The sequence below is a fragment of the Scheffersomyces xylosifermentans genome (assembly GCF_036884685.1).
Source record: "Scheffersomyces xylosifermentans strain CBS 12540 chromosome Unknown RJT20scaffold_5, whole genome shotgun sequence".
Taxonomy (NCBI): domain Eukaryota; kingdom Fungi; phylum Ascomycota; class Pichiomycetes; order Serinales; family Debaryomycetaceae; genus Scheffersomyces; species Scheffersomyces xylosifermentans.
Genome location: NW_027042943.1, coordinates 1,112,699 through 1,132,103, shown reverse-complemented (window position 1 = coordinate 1,132,103; position 19,405 = coordinate 1,112,699). Strand labels below are relative to the sequence as shown.

Genomic DNA, 19,405 nt, shown 5'->3' with positions numbered 1-19,405 from the left:
CAATGTTATATATTAGTCTATAAATAACGGAATTTCCTCTACTTTCTCTTCTTGCTACGATAGTAGCCATTTTCGTCCTTTTCATGCTTTCTCTTCTCTCTGGACCTTTCGTGCTTTCTCAACTTTCTCTTGGCAGCAATATCAGGAGCGTTGACTGCTAGTTGAGCCCTCTTAGTTTTCCTCTCTTGTCTTCTAGAATTGACCTGCAGTTTCACCTTTGCGTAAGCTGCCGAATAGTCCGAGGTTCCTAACTTTTCTTCAATTAACTTCAAACACTCCAAAGTGAGGTTTACCAATGTTTCCTCATTCTCTGTTCTAGGATCCAATTCGGTAAAATTATACAATCCTATCAACAAGCTTTCAGCAACTCTGCTAACCCTTGATTCACCAGCTATTTGTACCAACATAGCGCTCAATTTGATGGCACTCTTTTTAGATACAAAAGAAAGCTTATGGCTGCTTTCTTGGCGCAATATAGAGCTTATTCTGCTAACAAGATATTCGCTTGCAAAAGTATACTTATCTCCTTCACTTAATTGAATATCCAGCAGGTGTTGGTAGGGCGTCGAATCTCTCTCCCACCTTATGGCAATCAGTACTAGATTCTTAACTATTTGATCTCCCAATTCTTCAGTAATTGATGGTGCAGCAAGTTGATGCAAAAGTCGGTATGCTATCGTTTGAACTTGATAAACAGTAAATTCTAGTTGAATGCTGTCCAAATTTGATAACAACAAACCTATTAGACGACAAGATATCAATCTAACCCAAGAATGCGGAAATAATAGCACGTCAATAATAGAAGTCCATATCCGAGAATAGGTTTTATCAAACGCACCTTTCTGCAATTTTCCACAAATTATGGAAAAGACACTCAACGCTGAGTACAAGAGCTCCCATTCTACCAGATCTTCATTTGCAGAGTTATTTTGACTTGAAGCAAGTATTCTTTTAATATTCTCAATTGCTGCATTGTCTAAGACCTCATTGATACTAAACCCGAGTTCAGAGATGTAAATTTTATAAATGCTAAATCCACATCGTTTCAATAAAGAATTGGACGATTGTGTCAACCAAGCAAGACAATATTTCTCTATATTATCAAGCCTACTCGATCCCAATCTTCTGAAGATAGTGCTGACTAATGATGTCGCCATTTCACGACACTTTGGAGCATCGTCGGAGACAACTACATTAGCTAAAGCAACGAAAAATGACGATGCTATTTTGATCAACAAATCGGATCCTGCTTTGGAAACAATTAAATGTATCAATTCCATGACAGATTGCCTTCCTGCTTCAGTTGGATATGCCAAGTTGTTAACCAAAAACTTAAATTGCTTTTCAAGTCTGCCTCTACCTTGGTCGTATTCCATCAAAAATATGAAATATACACTTCTCGACATATCTCTTATTTCTTTCGAATGATTGACGACCATGATTTTTGATACTTTGTCCATAATGTCGTACAATTCGGGAATCATAATATGCTGTGAAACAAGTGCCCTTAAAAAATTGAACGCCAATCCCTGTCTATTAGGTTGTTCCAAGTCTGGTTGAATACGCTCTAAAATGTACTTTATAGCGCTGTCTTTGATTTTAATCTCTGGCTTGTGTCTGATGGCTGTGGCAAGAAACCTTAAAGCTGCTTGACACATTTCTGAGTTAGTGGAAGGGCTGTCTTTGATGATAGTAAGCGATTTTCGTGTAGATGATGTAAATATGGCCTCTTCTTTGTCTGAAAAGGGAAGCCTAATTACCGTGTTCAATATCCTTAAGCATGAGACAACCACTCCTTCACTCTCCGAATTAAGGCCATCTTCTAACAATGGAACAAATCCTTCTAGATTTGGAACTGTCAAGAGTTGCTCGTGACGAGAAATAGCCGTCCTAAGCAATTCAAACGAGAATTTTTGTAAAGTGTGAACAAATATTGAATTATTTAGTTGAGCTTTTGACGGTTTTGCATCCAAGTCAACCAAGAAATGACTCTCTGTCTTCGATACTTGTTTGACAGGCTTTATACCTCCCATTTCCTTAGAAGATTGATGTATCTCGTAGCATAGTAAAAGGATATCTGTACTTGAAGCTTCGTCGTTGTGGTTCAATCCTAACGCATATCTTCTCAACAATTCATCCAACTTGTTCTGTGTTTTCATATTGATGTTCTCTCTTAACAACATTTTAATCGGATTAATTAAGTAGCTAAATGAAGTCAACGAAATATTAGTAGACAATATTTCCCCCACATCGAAGCACTTTTTGAACTTAACTTCTTTCATTTTGCTTGTGTAGCCTTCTGCATCTTTTTCTTGGCCGGCTGCTCCAAATATATCTTCCATTACAATATGAACAACTGTATCGAGCGAATCGTCTAAATCCCCATGATTTAACGAAGAAGATATTGACATCAATAGGTAGTGCGTCGTAAAACTTAAAACATGAATCTGGGAACCTCTGGAAAGTGCCGTCTTTAACTCTTTCAAAACAAAACGGAGGTACTTAGGTCCCAATAATTTGACAATATTTCCGAGAGACTTTCTTACTGCGTCTCGCAATTCTTCAGACCTGGACCTCATCACTTGACATGTACTTGTCAAAATAGTAGGCAATTCAGACTCTATTAGATCCTCCCTCAAGCACATTATCAAGTATGACAAAGCCTCAGACAAAGGAGAACGGGCTACTATTGTTTCATCATTACGGACCACTAGTACTTTCAAAAGAGGAGGAAACAACTCTTGGAGTACGTATGTATCAATTTCCTGTTGTATAGTTGGTAAATCTTTAATGACATCCCCAGCACTTTCTTTATTGTTTTGAAATGAGTACATCAAACTTTTGGAAAGTGCTATTACCATATTAACGTTTGATTTAAGTCCAACATCATTGCTGGATCTTAAATTGGCAATATATCTTCTAAAGATCGCCTTGAATTGGCTCCAGCTTACTCTTCGAACCAACATACTGATGGTTTCTAGAGATTCAAGGCGAATATTGGTGAACTTCTCCTCCTGCGACATCGCATAATGCTCAATCATGGGCAAAAGATAATGTGCAATACTATTTTCAGAAAGCTGACCTCTATATTCTGCCAATCTTTTAACGGCTCTTTGCCTTCTGTGGAGTTGGATATGATTTATATTCTTGAAGAAGTTCGATTCGTCATCATTGTTGAATGTGAGTGCTTTCATATCACTAAGCTCACAATAATGCTTCGAAGAATCCACCAAATGTTCCAAGACTGCGATATACTCTGTCTGGACATCCTCATTGTCTTTTCTAATTCCAATTCTTAGTTGGGGTAAAATTATCGTCTTCAAGACTCTAATGTATGGGTCAGCATCGTGAGCATCTTTGGCAGAGAAGCAATCAACAAAGCGCCTTAAAGTGAAAGTGGCATTAGTTCGAATAGCAAATTCGTTTGGATCATTAATAAAAAATAGAGCACAATAAACCACAGGCAACCATTGCACTGGCGATAATGCCATGTACAATTCCTCATTGATTACTCTAAATGCATTTAATCTCCGTTCAAAATCGTATTCTTGAATCCTTTTTGCTGAGTAGGCATTTAGATCACCGACCAACTCAGAGATTTCGTTCAATTCTCCAAATTTGATTCCAATACTTCTAAGCACAGTCACTAGCATTCCACGAATGTTTCTATCGGGGTAAACTCTAAGAAGCTTGGAACAAGTCTCATATAAGGGAACGATATCGTTAAAAGAGCAATCGAAAGATGCTACCAAAGAGGACAAGGATTCCAAAATGTGGACTTTGTCCTTTGTTTCAATTTGACTCTGTGGTTTGTCAATAGCGCTTGTCAAGGATCGCAATAATGATTCTTTTGCTGACTCATCTGTAATGAATTTTCCTTCTATTAATAATAGGAGTACTTGAACGGACATGCTTCCGACCTCACGATTATTGATTCCGTCTATAATTCGAGGTAAATTTTCCAAAATGGAATCCACTACAATCGCAACTAAAGTAAAATACTGATCATCTTCTTCGCTCTTTCGATTAAGTACACGTCTTGCAAACTCTAAAACCGTGTACAAGACGGAATCCTTTGCTTTATCGTTACCCAACAATGATAGTACGGCAGAAGCAGGCGAATAATCGTCAATGTACAACAATGCGATTGTATTTGGTTGGTCGATCCAGCTTGTTATAACCTTTAATAATGACGATGGTTGTTGTAAGTTTTCAGTTACGAAGTTTGCCATTCTTGGCTTGATAATATTGTCGTAAATTATTTCAGAATGTTGCTTCCAATCATAGTTTCCGTCTAAAATCTTGAAAAGATTGCTCAAGCATCTCATTCCTGTTTGCCTGATATTCTTTGCAGCTTTTTCTAAAGTGGAATCATCTTCATTAATAGAGTTTTGTTGCAAATCGATACACTCCTGAGAAACGACTAATGAATAAATTAGTGGTTCAATAGTTGTCTTGTGGACATCATTGTATTGAGACCCTAAAGTTTCGTAGATTTCGGCCAATAGATTAATAAAACCGCTAATCCTTCTTATAATAAACCTATCAATTTGAGGGATAGTTCCATGGTTAAAATAGTCATGGTATCCGATTCTTTCTGAACCCAACTTAATGAATTCAATAATATTAGCATGAGATAAACTCGGCAAAACCATAACAACGGCAAATTTTCTTCCAACTTTACTATTACTCTTGGGAGAACCTTGAACACGACCAAAAAGAATCCTAAGAATAAATGGCATTAAATTTTCTCTCTCTTTGTCTTCAATAATAGAGTCGGCGGTCTTTGTCAAGTTTGAAAGCTCGTCACGGAAGATATTGTCATCAAGTAAATTCCTAAGGTTATCACTGTACTTATTCACCGATGCATTACCCCATCGAAGTAATACACTTAATGCCAACTTTTGAGCTTCTAAATGTTTGTTACTCAAAAGTAATAATAAATGACTATAGAGTGAGTCGGCTTGATAGACTTTTCGTAAGTTCTTGAACTTCAAGAATAATCCTAATAAATCATTACGATCCTTCAAGGTCCATATATCATTCATTGGCTTACCTTCAGGAACAAAGTCTTCTTCCTCGACTTCACTCCTCAAAACAAGCGGGACAAGGGATTCAGAATGTGCTTCCGCAATGGTTGGGACTGAGCAAAGTGCTTTTATTGCATGCGATCTCATGATTTCGCTGTATGTGTTGTCTGCTCTAGACAGCTTCGCAAACTCGAAGATGGAGGCCTTAATATTGACATAGGGGGCAAAATAGCGGTCGTGGAATCCCACAAAGTTGTCCCTAAGACGAGAGTTTATTGCTTGCCATTGCAAAAGTTCTCCTGTTTCAACAAGAAACACTTCATCCGAAGTAATATAGTCCGAGTCAATTTGGCTATAATTAAGCTGGATAAAATGCAAGGAACAGTCCCAGATCAATTTCGAACATGATGGGATAAGGTTAGGTAACGATTCGTACACCGCTTCCCAACAAGGCTGAAATCTGTTACTTAGTAATCCGAAGAAAAAGTATGTTATGATTTGGCAGTCAAATTCAGTAGAATTTCCGTCTTTCTTAAACTCAAGAGCCAAAGTCCTCACTCTTTGTTGTATGTCTCTTCCAGTGCTAATAGACAAAGGTATTTGCTCAATGACTCTGATATGAGATAAGTAGGGTGATATTTCCAATTCCATAGCTTCATGTAAGGCGTAGAGCAATTCAATAGCTGACATACGAGAATCATGACTAGGTAACTGCAAATTCTTCACAATCTCAATAAAAAATTCCTTGTTTTCTTCAAGTATAGCTTTGGTTTCTTCCTTATTCAACAGAGTAAATCTGTGAAATGCCCTGATAACGTTTGAAGATTCCTGTAACTTCGGAAACAAGGCTAAAACAGCGGAAAGGACAACTTCAGTATGGTTTGAACTCATTGACGACCCAGAAAATGCATCCATAACAGCAGCTATTAAGTCATTACAGAAATACTGAGGGAGCACATTATACTGACTGCAAAGAAGCTCCAAAATATTAATCAATGTGCCTTCAGTTAAATCATATTGGTTCTTTAAACTTAAGAGTATTAAAATCCAGTATAGGTCTGATGGTAACTTTCCTGAGCTTAATTGCTCTTCCTGTAAGTGCAACATATCTAAGAGAGTCGCGTTTACTTGATCTGAGAGTTCCAAAAATTTGAGTATATCTTGGTTATTGTTCTTTCTCATCTTTGAAATGAAATATGCCAATCGTTGCAAAGTAACACAGTCACCATTCATTTTAAGAACATAACTTTGAAGTTGAGTTCCAAGTCCAAATTTCATTGCCCTCTCTTTAGTCAAGTCCATGCATGATTCAGCAAACGATATAAAATACTTTCCGTCGTTGAAAGTAGTCGCAATATTGAACAAGGACAAATGTAGCTTGGTTAACATTTGTATCTGGCCATTACGAAGAATAATCACCAACAAATATATTAAGGATTCCAGCACTTCAATTTCTTCAACTTCTATCTTAGGAAATTTGCTGATATTATCCACTAGAGAGTTAAATAAATCAAGCATCAAATCCCAGTCACTGATTCGTTTTCCTGATTCTGCAAAGGACAACACAGTCATGATTTGAATGCATGCAAGAAGGTTCCTTCCGCCGGCTAGCTCATTTTTCACAAATTCGACAGTCATAGCATACAATTGATTACACGCATCAATGGAACCATGGTTAATGAGATCTAAAATGACGTCTGACACCACTGAAATTTTCTTGTTTTGTCCCTGTCCCAGAGACTCAAATGCAACTTTTAATATCTTTGTCAAAATCAAATGAGACTTTGAATGGAATGTTCCCTTGGTGTTTTTTATGGACTCTGAATATAAAATGGATAAAGTTTCGCAATAGTGAATCTCGTCTTCAATAGTATTAATCTGTTCGAACGAATACATGATAATTGAAGTCAACGCCTCCGGTCTAAGTTTTCGAATTAAGAATGAGAGCGCTTCTGCACAAAATCTTGAAATATATGTCTTCTTCGTCATTTGCAAAATAGGCAAGAAGAGCTCAAAGGTCGGCCTTAAATCTGAAGATAGACTTCTTGATAAGTATTTAAATGCAAATGCTAAGCAATTAAATGTCCATTCCAATGCGTTTGACGTATTGCGGTTATTTTGGCTATCATTTGGATTGGTATCTAGCGCAATTTTCATAAGGAGGGACAAAAATCTGGGATAGTAGGGCATAAAGTCATCACCTAAATCATGTATAAACTGAGCCAACAAATCCATGAGCGGTTGTATAGAGTGAACATCATTAACTTCTATGCCACTAAAAAGAGCTTCAAAGATGGTGTCTTGATGGTGCAATATCTGTGGAAGTGTTTGTGAATATACTTCTACTTTGTCTACGAAATCAGAAAAGTTCCCACTCAAGTTGACTTCTTTCCAATGGTCCAATGTGGACAAAAAGTGAGATGTTTCAACATAGTCGTGAGCTCTCTTTCGTAAGTCTAAACTTGGCTCAATTTTGATCGAGTCGATCCTTTCTCGAAAAGATGAGAACGCATGCCTCCTGGTAGACTCGGTAGTCTTGCCTCTTGCCAATTTAGCCATGTGTAACGATGCTTTTCGTCTGAAGTGCTTGAAAACTATTGGACTTGAGATGGATCCAATTTTTTTAGTCCATCTCATCTACTTTGTTTATATACATTCCGCTATACTTTATATGCGACTGTATATAACACTAGCCGATAATTGGAAATATAGAATAGATATATGAGTGAAGGGAACTTAGGCCATCGTTCACCTAACCTACTATAACTGTTGAAGTCATAATGTCTCAGGCAGACCCCGCTAGAAAACCTCTATTACCCAAGGTGTCGGATAACCCAATTATACTACCTGATGGCGGAAATGTAGCCCCTTCTTCAAAATCACAGCAGCTTCAAGCAATAAAATCACAACACTTACAGCAAGTATCCCAAGCGAACAGGTCCACTTCAAAGATAGCCCAATCTCCAAAAATTGGATTGCAGAGAACCAGTAGAACATCTCAGAAGCTTAAATTGTTACCAGAAGATCCTCCTGATCTAGAGGATAGTAACAATAGTCTAAATTCGAATGATGACGATGACGATTCTCCAAATACTCGTGTATATTCTCAAGTTAAACGAATAACGGATACATCTGCTAGAAAAGATGCTGAGATATTGGGGAAACTGCATCGTGATTTATTGCCAAGAGTTACAGCCTATTGTACCTGTGGCTCCTACAAGATGAAAGACTTGTTGCGATGGTTGAAGGACAGGAAGCGGATACACAATACTAGTCCTAAATTATTTGATGAATGCCTTTACTCGCCGTTTACCTACAAGGACTGGAGAAATGACAGTAGCGGAAATGAGGAAGACTCTCATAAGCTAATTCGGTTAGCAGATGAAGGTGGTGAAATTGACATTGGTAGGAAAAATGATATATTCATATTTGAGTACGGCGTTGTCGTGATGTGGGGATACTCGACGAAAGAAGAGGCAGCATTCTTGGAAGATTTAGCCAAGTTTGAGAGTGAGAAATTATCATCAGAAGATATACAAATTGAAGAGTTCAACTATTATATTACAAAGTCCTATCAGCCAAGAATCTATAATGATTTCATAACATTAAGAGATGACAATAACTATATGCTCAAGTTATCTATTTCACATGCATTGGCGCAATCTGTTAAGATCTCCTTGTTTGAAGAATTGGTTGACAATACGATAGAAGACACGCAAGATATTCCACAACAGATTGCACACACAGGTAAAGTTGAAATGACAAGAGATGAAATTATGAAATCGATTGGAGAATTATTTATCTTGAGAATAAATATCAATTTGCACGGCTCGGTTCTTGATTCTCCGGAGTTAATGTGGGCAGAGCCCCATTTGGAACCAATCTACCAAGCCACTAGAGGTTATTTAGAGATAAACCAAAGAGTGGAGTTATTAAACCAAAGACTTGAGGTAATTTCTGATCTTTTACAAATGTTAAAAGAACAATTGGGTCACTCACATGAAGAGAACTTAGAATTTATTGTCGTTGTCCTTGTTGGCGTTGAAGTATTGGTCAGTGTCATCAACATAATTATTGATATATTGACATATTAGCATACTTATTTATTGTTATGCATGTTATTGTAATGATGCAAAATTGAATTCTCCAATAATCCTACTGAAAAGATAGGCAACTCTTTGTATTCTAAGCTTTTAGTAAACTCAAATATGGGAGATGTGCTATTCCTTATCTATTATTGCAGTACCATGTTCACTATCGAAGTAAATAGGAACATTTTGAGACCTATTGACGTGCAATTGAAACACGTCAAATCTATTGTAGCCACCCACTAAATCATGAAATTGTTTTGGTTCAATAATATCATTGAGATCAAAATCAGCATATGCTATACCTTCCTCGTACCTTAGTGAGTCACCCACTTCGTTTCCAGTAGGGGACAAAAAGCAAGTAATTCCCTGTGACATATTATTATAGAAGGAAGCATTTGATGGGTCATCATTGATTAAAAATTCTAACATTTTTGCATCAACAAAGGATGAACTAAGTACACCAAAACATTTTCCCTCGATGCATTGTGCTCCACATCTGATTTTGTTTGCTGTAACGTTGTCAAAACTCTTCGGCTTGTCACTTGGGCGATGCATATCGGCTGCCGGTGGCCAAATTGAGATATGAATCTGTTCTCCCTGACTCAAAAGGGTGAATCTTGCTAATGAATTTGTATTCTCACCGCAAATCAAGGCACCAATCTTTCCATACTTCGAATCAATAACATTTAAACCGGAACCATCTCCATTGGCCCAAGACAATTTCTCAAAAAAAGTTGGAACAAGCTTGCGATGGTGAGCTCCGATTTCTCCATTTTCATCTATCAAGACGTATGAATTCCAAAGACATCCGACACTTACTTTGGATCGTTCGTTGAAGCCAAGTAGAACAACAACAGATAACTCCTTACATAACGATTTTAATGCGGTAATTTCTGGACCATCAACAAAGATTGAACTCTCCACTAGCTGTCGAAATAAATGATGGTTGTCAATAGGAGCCTTGCAAGCTCCCCACAATGGAAATGCTGAAACAAAGGATTCTGGAAATACTATTAAGTTAGCTCCCTTAGATGCTGCCTCATTGATACCCTGGAATACCTTCTCCATTGTTGCCTCTTTATTCATCATTACTGGGGCAAAATGACATGCTGCGACTCGCGTGATAGGTAATGACATACCGCAGTGCCGTATATTCTATTCGATATAGCCTCTTTCTGCTACATTGAACAATGGGGAATACACCCAAACCAAATCTTATATATAATTTTGCGGGGTTTGAAATTTGGGGCAAACCATTCATACCCCAGATTTTTTCGATGATGGTTGCGAAATTCTGACGGGATTTGACTTCTAACAATCAAAACATGAATATTTTTGAGACGAATGATAACTTAGCAGCATTGTCCTTGTTGCTTGTCCTCATTACATATACTACACGAATAGAAGAATTAAAAAAATGTATTGCGCTTTTTACAGCTGTTATTTATCGATTTTCGATCTTCTTGACAGTTTCTTTGAAATCAGGTGTGCTTTCAAACTTTGCACCTGTTGGAGTAATTGTAACATAACTTAGGTAATCTGAAGATGTTGTTTGAACGCTCACATCTTGTGAAGAATGTGTGGGTATCGCCGCACCATTAGAAACCAATTTTGCTCTTCCGATGTGAGTTGCAAGTGTGTTAGACTGCAATAGTAAATTTCTAGGGCCAATTATTTTAACAAAGTCTTGGTTACCGACGAGGAAATTTCTTGCACTAGAGTGGCCACCACTTACAATGCTGGTTATAACACTGACATAGGAACGGACAAGCAGCCACAATTGTCTCGTTTTGTGAGAAAGTGTGGTTTTTTGTTTCAATATAGCTCTGGGAGATTGAAATGTATTGGTTTGCTTCGTTATTTCATTGCCGCTCTTTGTCTCTCCGGCGAACGAGTATTTGATAATGCAGTTTTGTAAATCGTATGGACCGTTAACTGTGACACCCAACAAATTATTTCTATTGACTAGCAATTCCTCTCCTTCATTCAAAGTTATGTTATATACGGAACCATTTCCAACAAGACCCACTTGGCCTCTTCCGCTTAAAAGAGTATACCCTGCATTCGTCCACTTAAAGAGCCCTGTTGAAGATTTGCTGGAAATTCCGAGTTGTTTTGATAATTTTCTTGAGATTGTACTGGGTAATTTATACAATGATATGACCAATGAATTTCCACTGTATACTTGCAATGCGTCCTTGTTAAGAATAGCCCAGTCACTAGACCCATCCAACAAGACATTGACAAATGATCTGTTTTCGGATTTTTTGAAAACTGAAAAATTTCTTGTTGTTGAAGAAATCAACATCGAATATGGAGTTGTAGATATCAATCTCTGATAGCTGGCTACATAGCCTCCATACAACCACCTTTTTAATGGATTTATCACTTCCAATGTGCTTCTGACATTGTCAATTGAAGAATTATCACGTAGCCCGTATATTGACAATAAGGTACCTCTTCTTAAAAAGACTGGTACTGATGGCGGTGAATTGATGGATAATACTGAAGGTGGGTTCCCTAACGCTTTAAATTCTGCAATTTCCAATCTCTTGCTACTTGACAAGTCTTGGGCGTCTTGTATATTCAGAATGGCAGTTGTTGTCTGGGAAATATCAGCACCTGTTATCGTAGTGGGAGGTTGTGCAATGGAAATTGATCGTATGGTACTCAAATGAGGCCCACTCGGGAACCTCTTTAGCTTTGACACTATCATAATTGATATGCTTCGTAGTGGTATTGTTCGTCCCAGTCAGTACGCTCTTCTTCTCACCCATTTTCAGTTGTTTTCACGATCGCAAAACGATTGGTCAAAATTGGAATAACATGCACGACATTTTTTGCTGCTAATTCTCCCACCTAGAGTAAGACACTTTAAGACTTCGTTCATTCTTTTTGATCATATGGTGATGGTGGATAATGTCTTATCTCTATTCTGTGTTATAGGAGTTAGGGTCATAAAATCTCCTCTCCCTTTGCATTTTTATTTATTCTTGACTTTGGCAAAAAATTTGAAAATTGTAAGAAAATGGTAAAATGTGAAAATGATAAAGGAGATTACAAAAGAAGAACATCAATCGAAGGCTATTCGTCAATAATTATGAGCTTGAATCTGAAAATATCCACTTTATTCTATAAGATACAGTGTTACTTAGAGAGAAGCAATATTGTATGTTTCTTGATGTTAATTCATTCAACTGTTGAAGAGCATCGTACTATTAGCCATAATGAGATGTCCTATTTAAAGTGATTGAAGGTTCCGATATCTCATTATCCATTAGTTATAAAAGTACTTAACAATATATAAGGAGATTTTTTGGGAAGCAAATGACACGGCAATCCCATATTTAGAAGCATTTCATTGCAATCGTTGTAAGCTGTTTAAAATAAACAGCATGTGGGTATTTAAGAATAGGGTGGGATAAATCAATTGAACCTAGAGCCTAAGAGATCTTCTTCTTGTAGACATGTGTTCCATCCTTAATGAATTTCAAGAATCTATCTCCGTATTCGCTTGCAGGAAGCGCTGAAATTGTACTCCGGGGATGTCCTAGGGATCTCCAGAATGTCTCTAGTCTCTTCTTGGTTGAGTAATTGGTTAAGCAGTCTATGATACCTAGATAGTAAATTTCACCTATCGGATCATTATCTTCATTCGTTGCCCTAATACCACCATCATGACCGTAGAATACATACTTGGATCGTCCTGGGAATACATTGCTAGGCAAATCATTATCTCTGTCAATATCTCTAGGGTTTGTTTTTATCAATATAGATTTATTGCTTGACTTTGGATCAAATACCGACAACTTCTGTGCTAAATCGAATGTATTTCCTTTCTTGACATCATGGACACCTAACAACAAAGAGTAGTCCATTACATTGATTTTTTTCAATAAAGCAACGTCAGACTCTAGCTGTGCAAAAAATAGTTTCCTTTTATTAGGGCCAAAGTTAATTGCCTCGTGGTTTTCAAGAAAATTGATGTCTTTCAAAGTAAATTGTGATAAATCTTTCCCTTCCTTTTGATCTATTTTTGTAATTCTACCCCATGTCGAACCCTTCAAATCGTACTTGCGGTGAATATCTCTATGAGGTGGAAATAAGTTATTCATGACAACGAAGTGCACCTTTCTACTGCCGTTCTTACTGAAAGGCATTTTCACTCTGTGTAATCCGTAAAATTGTGAGATCAATGTGTTTGGGTTCTCTTTAACATGCTCATAATAGTCTTTCAAGATCCGTCGTAATTGCTTGTGCTCAGAATGATGAATCGTTTTGATTATGAACCTATAGTCTCTTGAGTAGTAGAAAAATGAACCAGATTTTCCAGGGGAGCCCAATTCCGAAAGAATGTATTTTCCTGTAATGGAGACTAAGTAGTCAGCGGGGTCTAAGCCGAATAGAGTTCTCAACTCCCTGAAAACTTCTGGACAATAATCTTTAAACTTGAAGTCATATTTTGATGATGGTGTCAACTCGCTTCCATCCATACTGAAAGACAATTTCTTGGTTGTTTTGAAATCGTTATCGTCCAACTTTTTCATTACGCCTGAGCATCTGGAAACAGCAACTCTTATTCCCGTTAACATATTGTATGCCATCACAAAGTTTTCATGTCCCTCACTAATTTTATTGCCTACTAAAACCTTCTCATCCTCTAAGAATTCCTTTCTTTTCTTTTTCATGTTTCTCTTTACAAGAATGGAATTTCTCATTCTGAGAATCTCAGAATTTGTGGAATCTGGTTTGCTTCCAAATACATCAGTCAGTGATCTATATGATGGAAACGTGTTTCTTGTAATTGGAGGCCGCAAAGATGATACTTGAAAGGAGTGACGACTGCTTAATTCAATCGGGTCAGGAAAGCCAGGGGTATTGGGGGAAGTATGTCTTCTTGAAGAAGACGAATATGCAGAGGTGGATTCGTTAATGACATTGTTGAGAATTCTGTTGGATGGCACAGCCGAAACTACAGAAGCACGTTTGTTGATGACTTCGTATGAAATCTTTGAGACACTTGGATGCAAGGGGTCTACATCTTGTTCGTAATGAATGGACCTAGATCTTGAGACTTCTACTTTTGACGATTCCTCTACTGGAGGACTTCCAATAATCGGTTGAATACCTCTCGCTTGGGGAATGGCTTGATCATTAAGTTGGATATTTAACTGGTCGTCAAACGATGACGGAGTTGTATCATTCGTCATCTCTGATGCATCAGACCGTGAGCCCTTGAATGAGGTTGGAGTAGATGGGGTGTTGTTTATTGCAAGATTGTTAGCATTTGAGCTTGAATTTGGTATCAATTCAGTTGACGAATGGCGGTTGTCCGACTCAAATTCATAGCTAGTCCTGATCATCGATTTCATCACTTTACTGTTGTCCTCATCACTTTCAGTCATAATTGGCGAGTAGTCATTATCTTTAGGACTACGGGGGAGATGTACCTGAGAAGAAGACTGTAACTGGACCATAGACATTTCGTATGATGCTATGCAAGGTATATAAAACTCCTAAGAGTATGAAGTCTGGATAGACGAGAAGGACAGTTGAGCGAATAGAGTTTTAATAAATAGTAATGAAAGCAGTGGATGTCTATAGTTACTGCCGTATAGTAGATATCTATCAATAATGTCAAGCTTGCTACCAGGCAAGGGGAAATGTAAAGGAGCAGTGATGGCCAGGATGATTGTGTATGATTCCTTTTTATGTAGACGTATTGTCCCACTAGCGGTGTTAGCGTTTCACGTTCCACTGGGGATGCTTATACAACGTCTCGAATACGATGGAGATGGATCAGATCGATAGATTTAAAACAAATCACTAGGCTGATGTAATAGTAAGTGCCCAAATGCCATAAGGACAAGAATGGATTTCACAAATTCAGTCCCTTTTTGTGGTCTTAGCCTTCTATGTCTCCTTTAAGAAAAATTACAACAGTAACGCAGGGTCGTGTGGGAGATAAATTCGTAGGCCATGAAATCATGTGACTCGAACACCAAAATGGACCAGAAAGAAAATAGACAACCAAAGAAGGTTTTTGCATACGGCTAAATGCGTTGAAAATAACGAGCTTCATGGATAAGACGTTTCTCATTCATTGCACCGTTTACAGAGACACACCAATTTGATTTCTCGAAGAAAAACAAAAATTCAAGGGCAGTTTCTATTTCCCCTCGCTTTACATCCTATGGCTGTACAGGCTGTATAGATTATGTCAGGCTCTTCACAGTGATAAATGTAACATTGTCAGGTCTGGTTCGATCAACATCACAGGAAGTCACCAGTACAGCCTTGTCGGCTATAACACTATCACTCCATTCGAATGTTGTTTTGGTATGCTCGGAATTAGCACTATGCACCACAGTATAGACACTATCTGATGCCACTGCAAAGTATTTTTAGCCTGATTATCAACGCGAAATCTAGGAGAAAGTCGACCTTTAGTTACTCACTAAGTTCCGATACTACAATTCTCGGATCTGATATATCGGATCGCACGCTCGGACCTGGAAAAAAATTCTAGCGACACCAAATCAATAGAAGCGATAAAGTTGGCGTGAGTACCTACAATTTTTATTAAAATTTAACGCCGTAAACTCCATCGTTCCATATTACACCACAGAATACGAGACAAGTTGTGGATTTGATTGTTAGGGTATTTAAATCCAATAATTTCTTCCATTTTGGGGAATACGAACGGCCTAGTCTCATATAACAAGTGATTTTTTGCAAGATTTTGCAAGTGAATTTTTCAGTCAATATAGAGAAGTAACCTTCCCTATTGAAGACTTTTATCAGTTCTAACAAGCTAGAGTGCAAAATGGGGCTTTTGAATACGATTTTCAATAGAGGTGGGCACGATTCGCAGAAGCTAAAGGCTGAGATTGAATCGAAAGGTTTCGAGGTGTCCGATTGCTCCTTCGAATGTGATGATTGTACCTCTCATTTTCCTAAGTCAATAAAAGTAGAAGAAGATGCAGACCTTTGGGAGTCAACAAAGCCTTTTGGTTTACACATAGTTGTGCCTACTGGTAAGACAGATTGGCCTCACGATGCTTGTGGGTCTCATGGTACTTTCTCTCACAAAGTGAGTGGCTGGGCAAGTGACAACAGCGGGAAGTACCCAGAGATTGGAAACATCAAAGTCACTGTATCATCTTTGTCGTCAGATGCGTTATATACTGACGATGATTACATTAATGAAAAGAAAGGTGATATACTACTTTTGCCTTTCTTTGTTTGGGCTAAAGGTGTCGAATTGAAGGAGGTCGCTGGTCTCTTGAGTGCTGTTATTCCGGATTTGGTTGCAAGCCGTAGCAACAAAGCATCTGGGTTAGAGCTATCATACCCCCAGTTCCCCAATGTCAAGCTAAGTGTTGATAATAACCAATCATATGTATTCTTTTGTTCCCACAGAACGAGAGATAAGAGATGTGGAATCACAGCTCCAATAATGAAGAAGGAGATGGAATTGCACTTACGTGAACTTGGACTATACAGAGATTATGGAGACAATAGTCCAGGAGGAGTACAAGTAGCATTTATCAACCATATCGGAGGTCATAAGTTTGTTGCTAATGTCATCATCTACTTGAAACAATCGGGAAAAATTATTTGGCTTGCACGCTGTAGACCAAGCAACGTAAAGGCCATCGTCGATGAGTGTATTGTCAAAGATGGTAAGGTACGGCCTGACAAAATCAGAATTATCCAGAAGTTCGATCCTATAGAATGGTGAAGTAGATATTTTTAGATAAATAGAATGTATAGAATTGTATAATACTAGATAAATGCTTCTAAGATATTCGATCTCTTTTGCATGGAATCAATGGTCTTTTCCAGTAATTTTGAGATGTCGTTTTCCAAAATAGTCCTTAATCTTGCCAACTCACTAGGAAAAAATTCACCTTCGTTGTTGATTATCTTGTTGATTAGCTTCTTGTAATATGGGAACATTTCGTGGCTCTCATTGCCAACTTGGTTCAAGTTGCCTAATAATTCTATTCCAACGGAATTTAAGTCACCGTCAAAACCTTTAGGAATTTTCTCTTTGATTAATAAATCTAATTGTGGAATTCTACCTGCCTTTGAAGTCAACCTACCTGTATTATCACGGTGTAATCCAGTGAATGCGTTGATTTTGTCTAGCAATGGATGCAATTCCCTCTCACCGTCGTAGATATATGGTTTATCATAGTCTCCTTTAAAGAATAAAATAGTTGGTAATATTTTGACGTTAAATTTTTCACTGATTAAATCAGATGGTTCCTTATCGCTTTCAATCACAGAAATTTGGAGTTTTTGCTTGTCGTTAATGAATATTTCATTTGCCAAAGTGTCAATAATTGGCTTCAACTTTTGACAGAACAGACACCATGTTGCGGAAATAACGACAATAGTATATGGGACTTCCTCAACCTTCTCCTTAATGTTGAAGTCATTTAACTTGATAAGATTACCAGATGGCTGCACTTCCTCAATGGAAGATTCCTCCTTTTGTTGAACCTTTTTATCATCAGCTAATCTTACCCCACTTAATTGTTGGACAAAGTTACTTAAGGATTGCAAGTCTCTGATTCCATCGAACTCTACAGGTTCATCATTCTCATGGAAAAGTAATAATGTGGGATAGCCTTGGAAAACATACTTCTTTGACATCTTTTTACCATCCTTATCGCCATTGATTTTAACTACCTGAATGTTGTCGTATGGCTCAAATAAGTCTGCAAGTTCTTCTATTGTAGGCATCAAGTTTTTACAATGTCTACACCAGTCGGCGTAAAAATCCACGAAAGTGAATTTCCCAGAATCTATCACAACTTCCTTGAAATTTTTATCATTCACTTGAATCAAGTTCGAGGAAGTAGAATATCCATGAGCAAGATATGCAAATGCACAAACATGTGCTATGACATTTAACCACTTCATGTCTTACACAGATAGGTTGATGGCAATAGAAGGCCTGTTGATTGTCACGGTATTTCAATTACTAATGGGTAGGATCGGGTATAACGAATCGACGACTTTTTTATCTGCAAAAATTGTTCCGTTCCTTAGAGACAACACGACATTTATGACATTTTTATGTCTATTTCTGTATATTACTGTCTATTTATGTTCATTTACCTATTTATATAATACCTTTAGAAAGTTATCTCTAGAGCTTAGCCTTAGCATAATCCTATCCTTATAAAAAAGCAGGTTTTAACTTTCCCAAAATATACGAATTATTTCTCGTCATTATTCGTCCTAGAGCTATATACCAAAGTAAGAAAGCGCAAACAATACCCACTACACCAGCAGCTCTTATTACTCCTCTTTTATTTGTGAGCTCTCCTGAAGCTTCTAAGACAAAACTGATAAGTAAAGTGATAAAAGATGAGAGGACAGGCCAGCTAGATTTGATTGTGGCTAAAACTATCATGAATGTGAAAATGGCCCAAGCAAGTAGCCACAAACCCTTTGCTTCATTGAACATCTCTTCGCTGGGATAAGATGATCGGATTCCAAATCCGTCGATATAATTCGCTGCCAATGCCATCCAATAAGCTCCATATGAAGTCAACACGGTAGCATATAGTGGGTCTTTATGTAGAAACATGTAAAGGCCAGTTAAAAATTGAACACCACCACCGTACATAGTAGCTGCTGCGGTTAATGCGTTTGGTTTCTTGATACCATCGGCTTGGGCGTTGTACATTTGGGTCACAAATTGAGTTAAGCCGAATGCACACAAGCCCAATGGCACAGCATCATATCTGTGGTGTTGGTATGGTTCCCGAGAGAAGCGATACTTTCCTATGGCCTGAATAAACTCGTTGGTTTCAAATGTGTTGTATCCAATGGTAACAAATTCGGAACCACTTGAAAATGAAACTTTTCCTATAGGATAATCCTCGTAGTTTGGCAGAGGTTCTTCAGGTTTTGTGGAACTCATTTCAATCGTAGCTAGGAAATTAACGAGAGAATAAAAGTATAGGCTACCTCTTATATAGCAATAAACCGAAGTGTGGTAATCCCGCCTAAGATGTATAGGTAATTACTCCAATATCAATATAAGATGGGCGCAAATAATGCAAGTGATCAATTACTTTACGTAAGAATAAAAAGTAAGCCTGAAGGCTATGAAGTCGAAGTTACTCGATGGCATTTATATAAACCATATTGCCCCCAATATACTACCAACCATAAATATCTTCGGAACCAGTGTCGTTATTTCGGTGATATGGTACCTTGTGCAGCCAACGAGGAAGCACTGTGTTCCGGAGGTTATGATGC

General features: G+C 37.7%; 8 protein-coding genes across 8 annotated transcripts; 2 read left to right on the top strand and 6 right to left on the bottom strand. All coding sequences in view use genetic code 12, as the record gives it.

Moving 5' to 3' along the window:
- Window positions 1-3: 3 nt before the first annotated feature.
- UTP20 (Utp20p) lies at window positions 4-7,691 on the bottom strand. Its single transcript, XM_064917414.1, has one exon. The coding sequence runs from the start codon at window positions 7,665-7,667 to the stop codon at window positions 39-41; it is 7,629 nt and encodes a 2,542-aa protein (XP_064773812.1). The 5' UTR covers window positions 7,668-7,691; the 3' UTR covers window positions 4-38.
- Window positions 7,692-7,771: 80 nt separating this feature from the next.
- RJT20DRAFT_49500 (uncharacterized protein) lies at window positions 7,772-9,187 on the top strand. Its single transcript, XM_064920387.1, has one exon. The coding sequence runs from the start codon at window positions 7,811-7,813 to the stop codon at window positions 9,122-9,124; it is 1,314 nt and encodes a 437-aa protein (XP_064773811.1). The 5' UTR covers window positions 7,772-7,810; the 3' UTR covers window positions 9,125-9,187.
- On the bottom strand, window positions 9,188-10,412 carry RJT20DRAFT_49501 (carbon-nitrogen hydrolase family protein). The gene has a single exon (XM_064920388.1). The coding sequence runs from the start codon at window positions 10,256-10,258 to the stop codon at window positions 9,251-9,253; it is 1,008 nt and encodes a 335-aa protein (XP_064773810.1). The 5' UTR covers window positions 10,259-10,412; the 3' UTR covers window positions 9,188-9,250.
- On the bottom strand, window positions 10,413-11,978 carry RJT20DRAFT_49502 (uncharacterized protein). Its single transcript, XM_064920389.1, has one exon. It carries the CDS (start codon window positions 11,835-11,837, stop codon window positions 10,566-10,568), a length of 1,272 nt encoding a protein of 423 aa, XP_064773809.1. The 5' UTR covers window positions 11,838-11,978; the 3' UTR covers window positions 10,413-10,565.
- Window positions 11,979-12,294: 316 nt separating this feature from the next.
- Window positions 12,295-15,009, bottom strand: MSS4 (1-phosphatidylinositol-4-phosphate 5-kinase). The gene has a single exon (XM_064917413.1). The coding sequence runs from the start codon at window positions 14,602-14,604 to the stop codon at window positions 12,565-12,567; it is 2,040 nt and encodes a 679-aa protein (XP_064773808.1). The 5' UTR covers window positions 14,605-15,009; the 3' UTR covers window positions 12,295-12,564.
- Window positions 15,010-15,663: 654 nt separating this feature from the next.
- RJT20DRAFT_49489 (uncharacterized protein) lies at window positions 15,664-16,887 on the top strand. Its single transcript, XM_064920386.1, has one exon. The coding sequence runs from the start codon at window positions 15,948-15,950 to the stop codon at window positions 16,863-16,865; it is 918 nt and encodes a 305-aa protein (XP_064773807.1). The 5' UTR covers window positions 15,664-15,947; the 3' UTR covers window positions 16,866-16,887.
- Window positions 16,888-18,104, bottom strand: RJT20DRAFT_49488 (uncharacterized protein). The gene has a single exon (XM_064920385.1). The coding sequence runs from the start codon at window positions 18,053-18,055 to the stop codon at window positions 16,910-16,912; it is 1,146 nt and encodes a 381-aa protein (XP_064773806.1). The 5' UTR covers window positions 18,056-18,104; the 3' UTR covers window positions 16,888-16,909.
- Window positions 18,105-18,263: 159 nt separating this feature from the next.
- On the bottom strand, window positions 18,264-19,157 carry RJT20DRAFT_49486 (acetate uptake transporter family protein). Its single transcript, XM_064920384.1, has one exon. It carries the CDS (start codon window positions 19,062-19,064, stop codon window positions 18,315-18,317), a length of 750 nt encoding a protein of 249 aa, XP_064773805.1. The 5' UTR covers window positions 19,065-19,157; the 3' UTR covers window positions 18,264-18,314.
- Window positions 19,158-19,405: the final 248 nt, after the last annotated feature.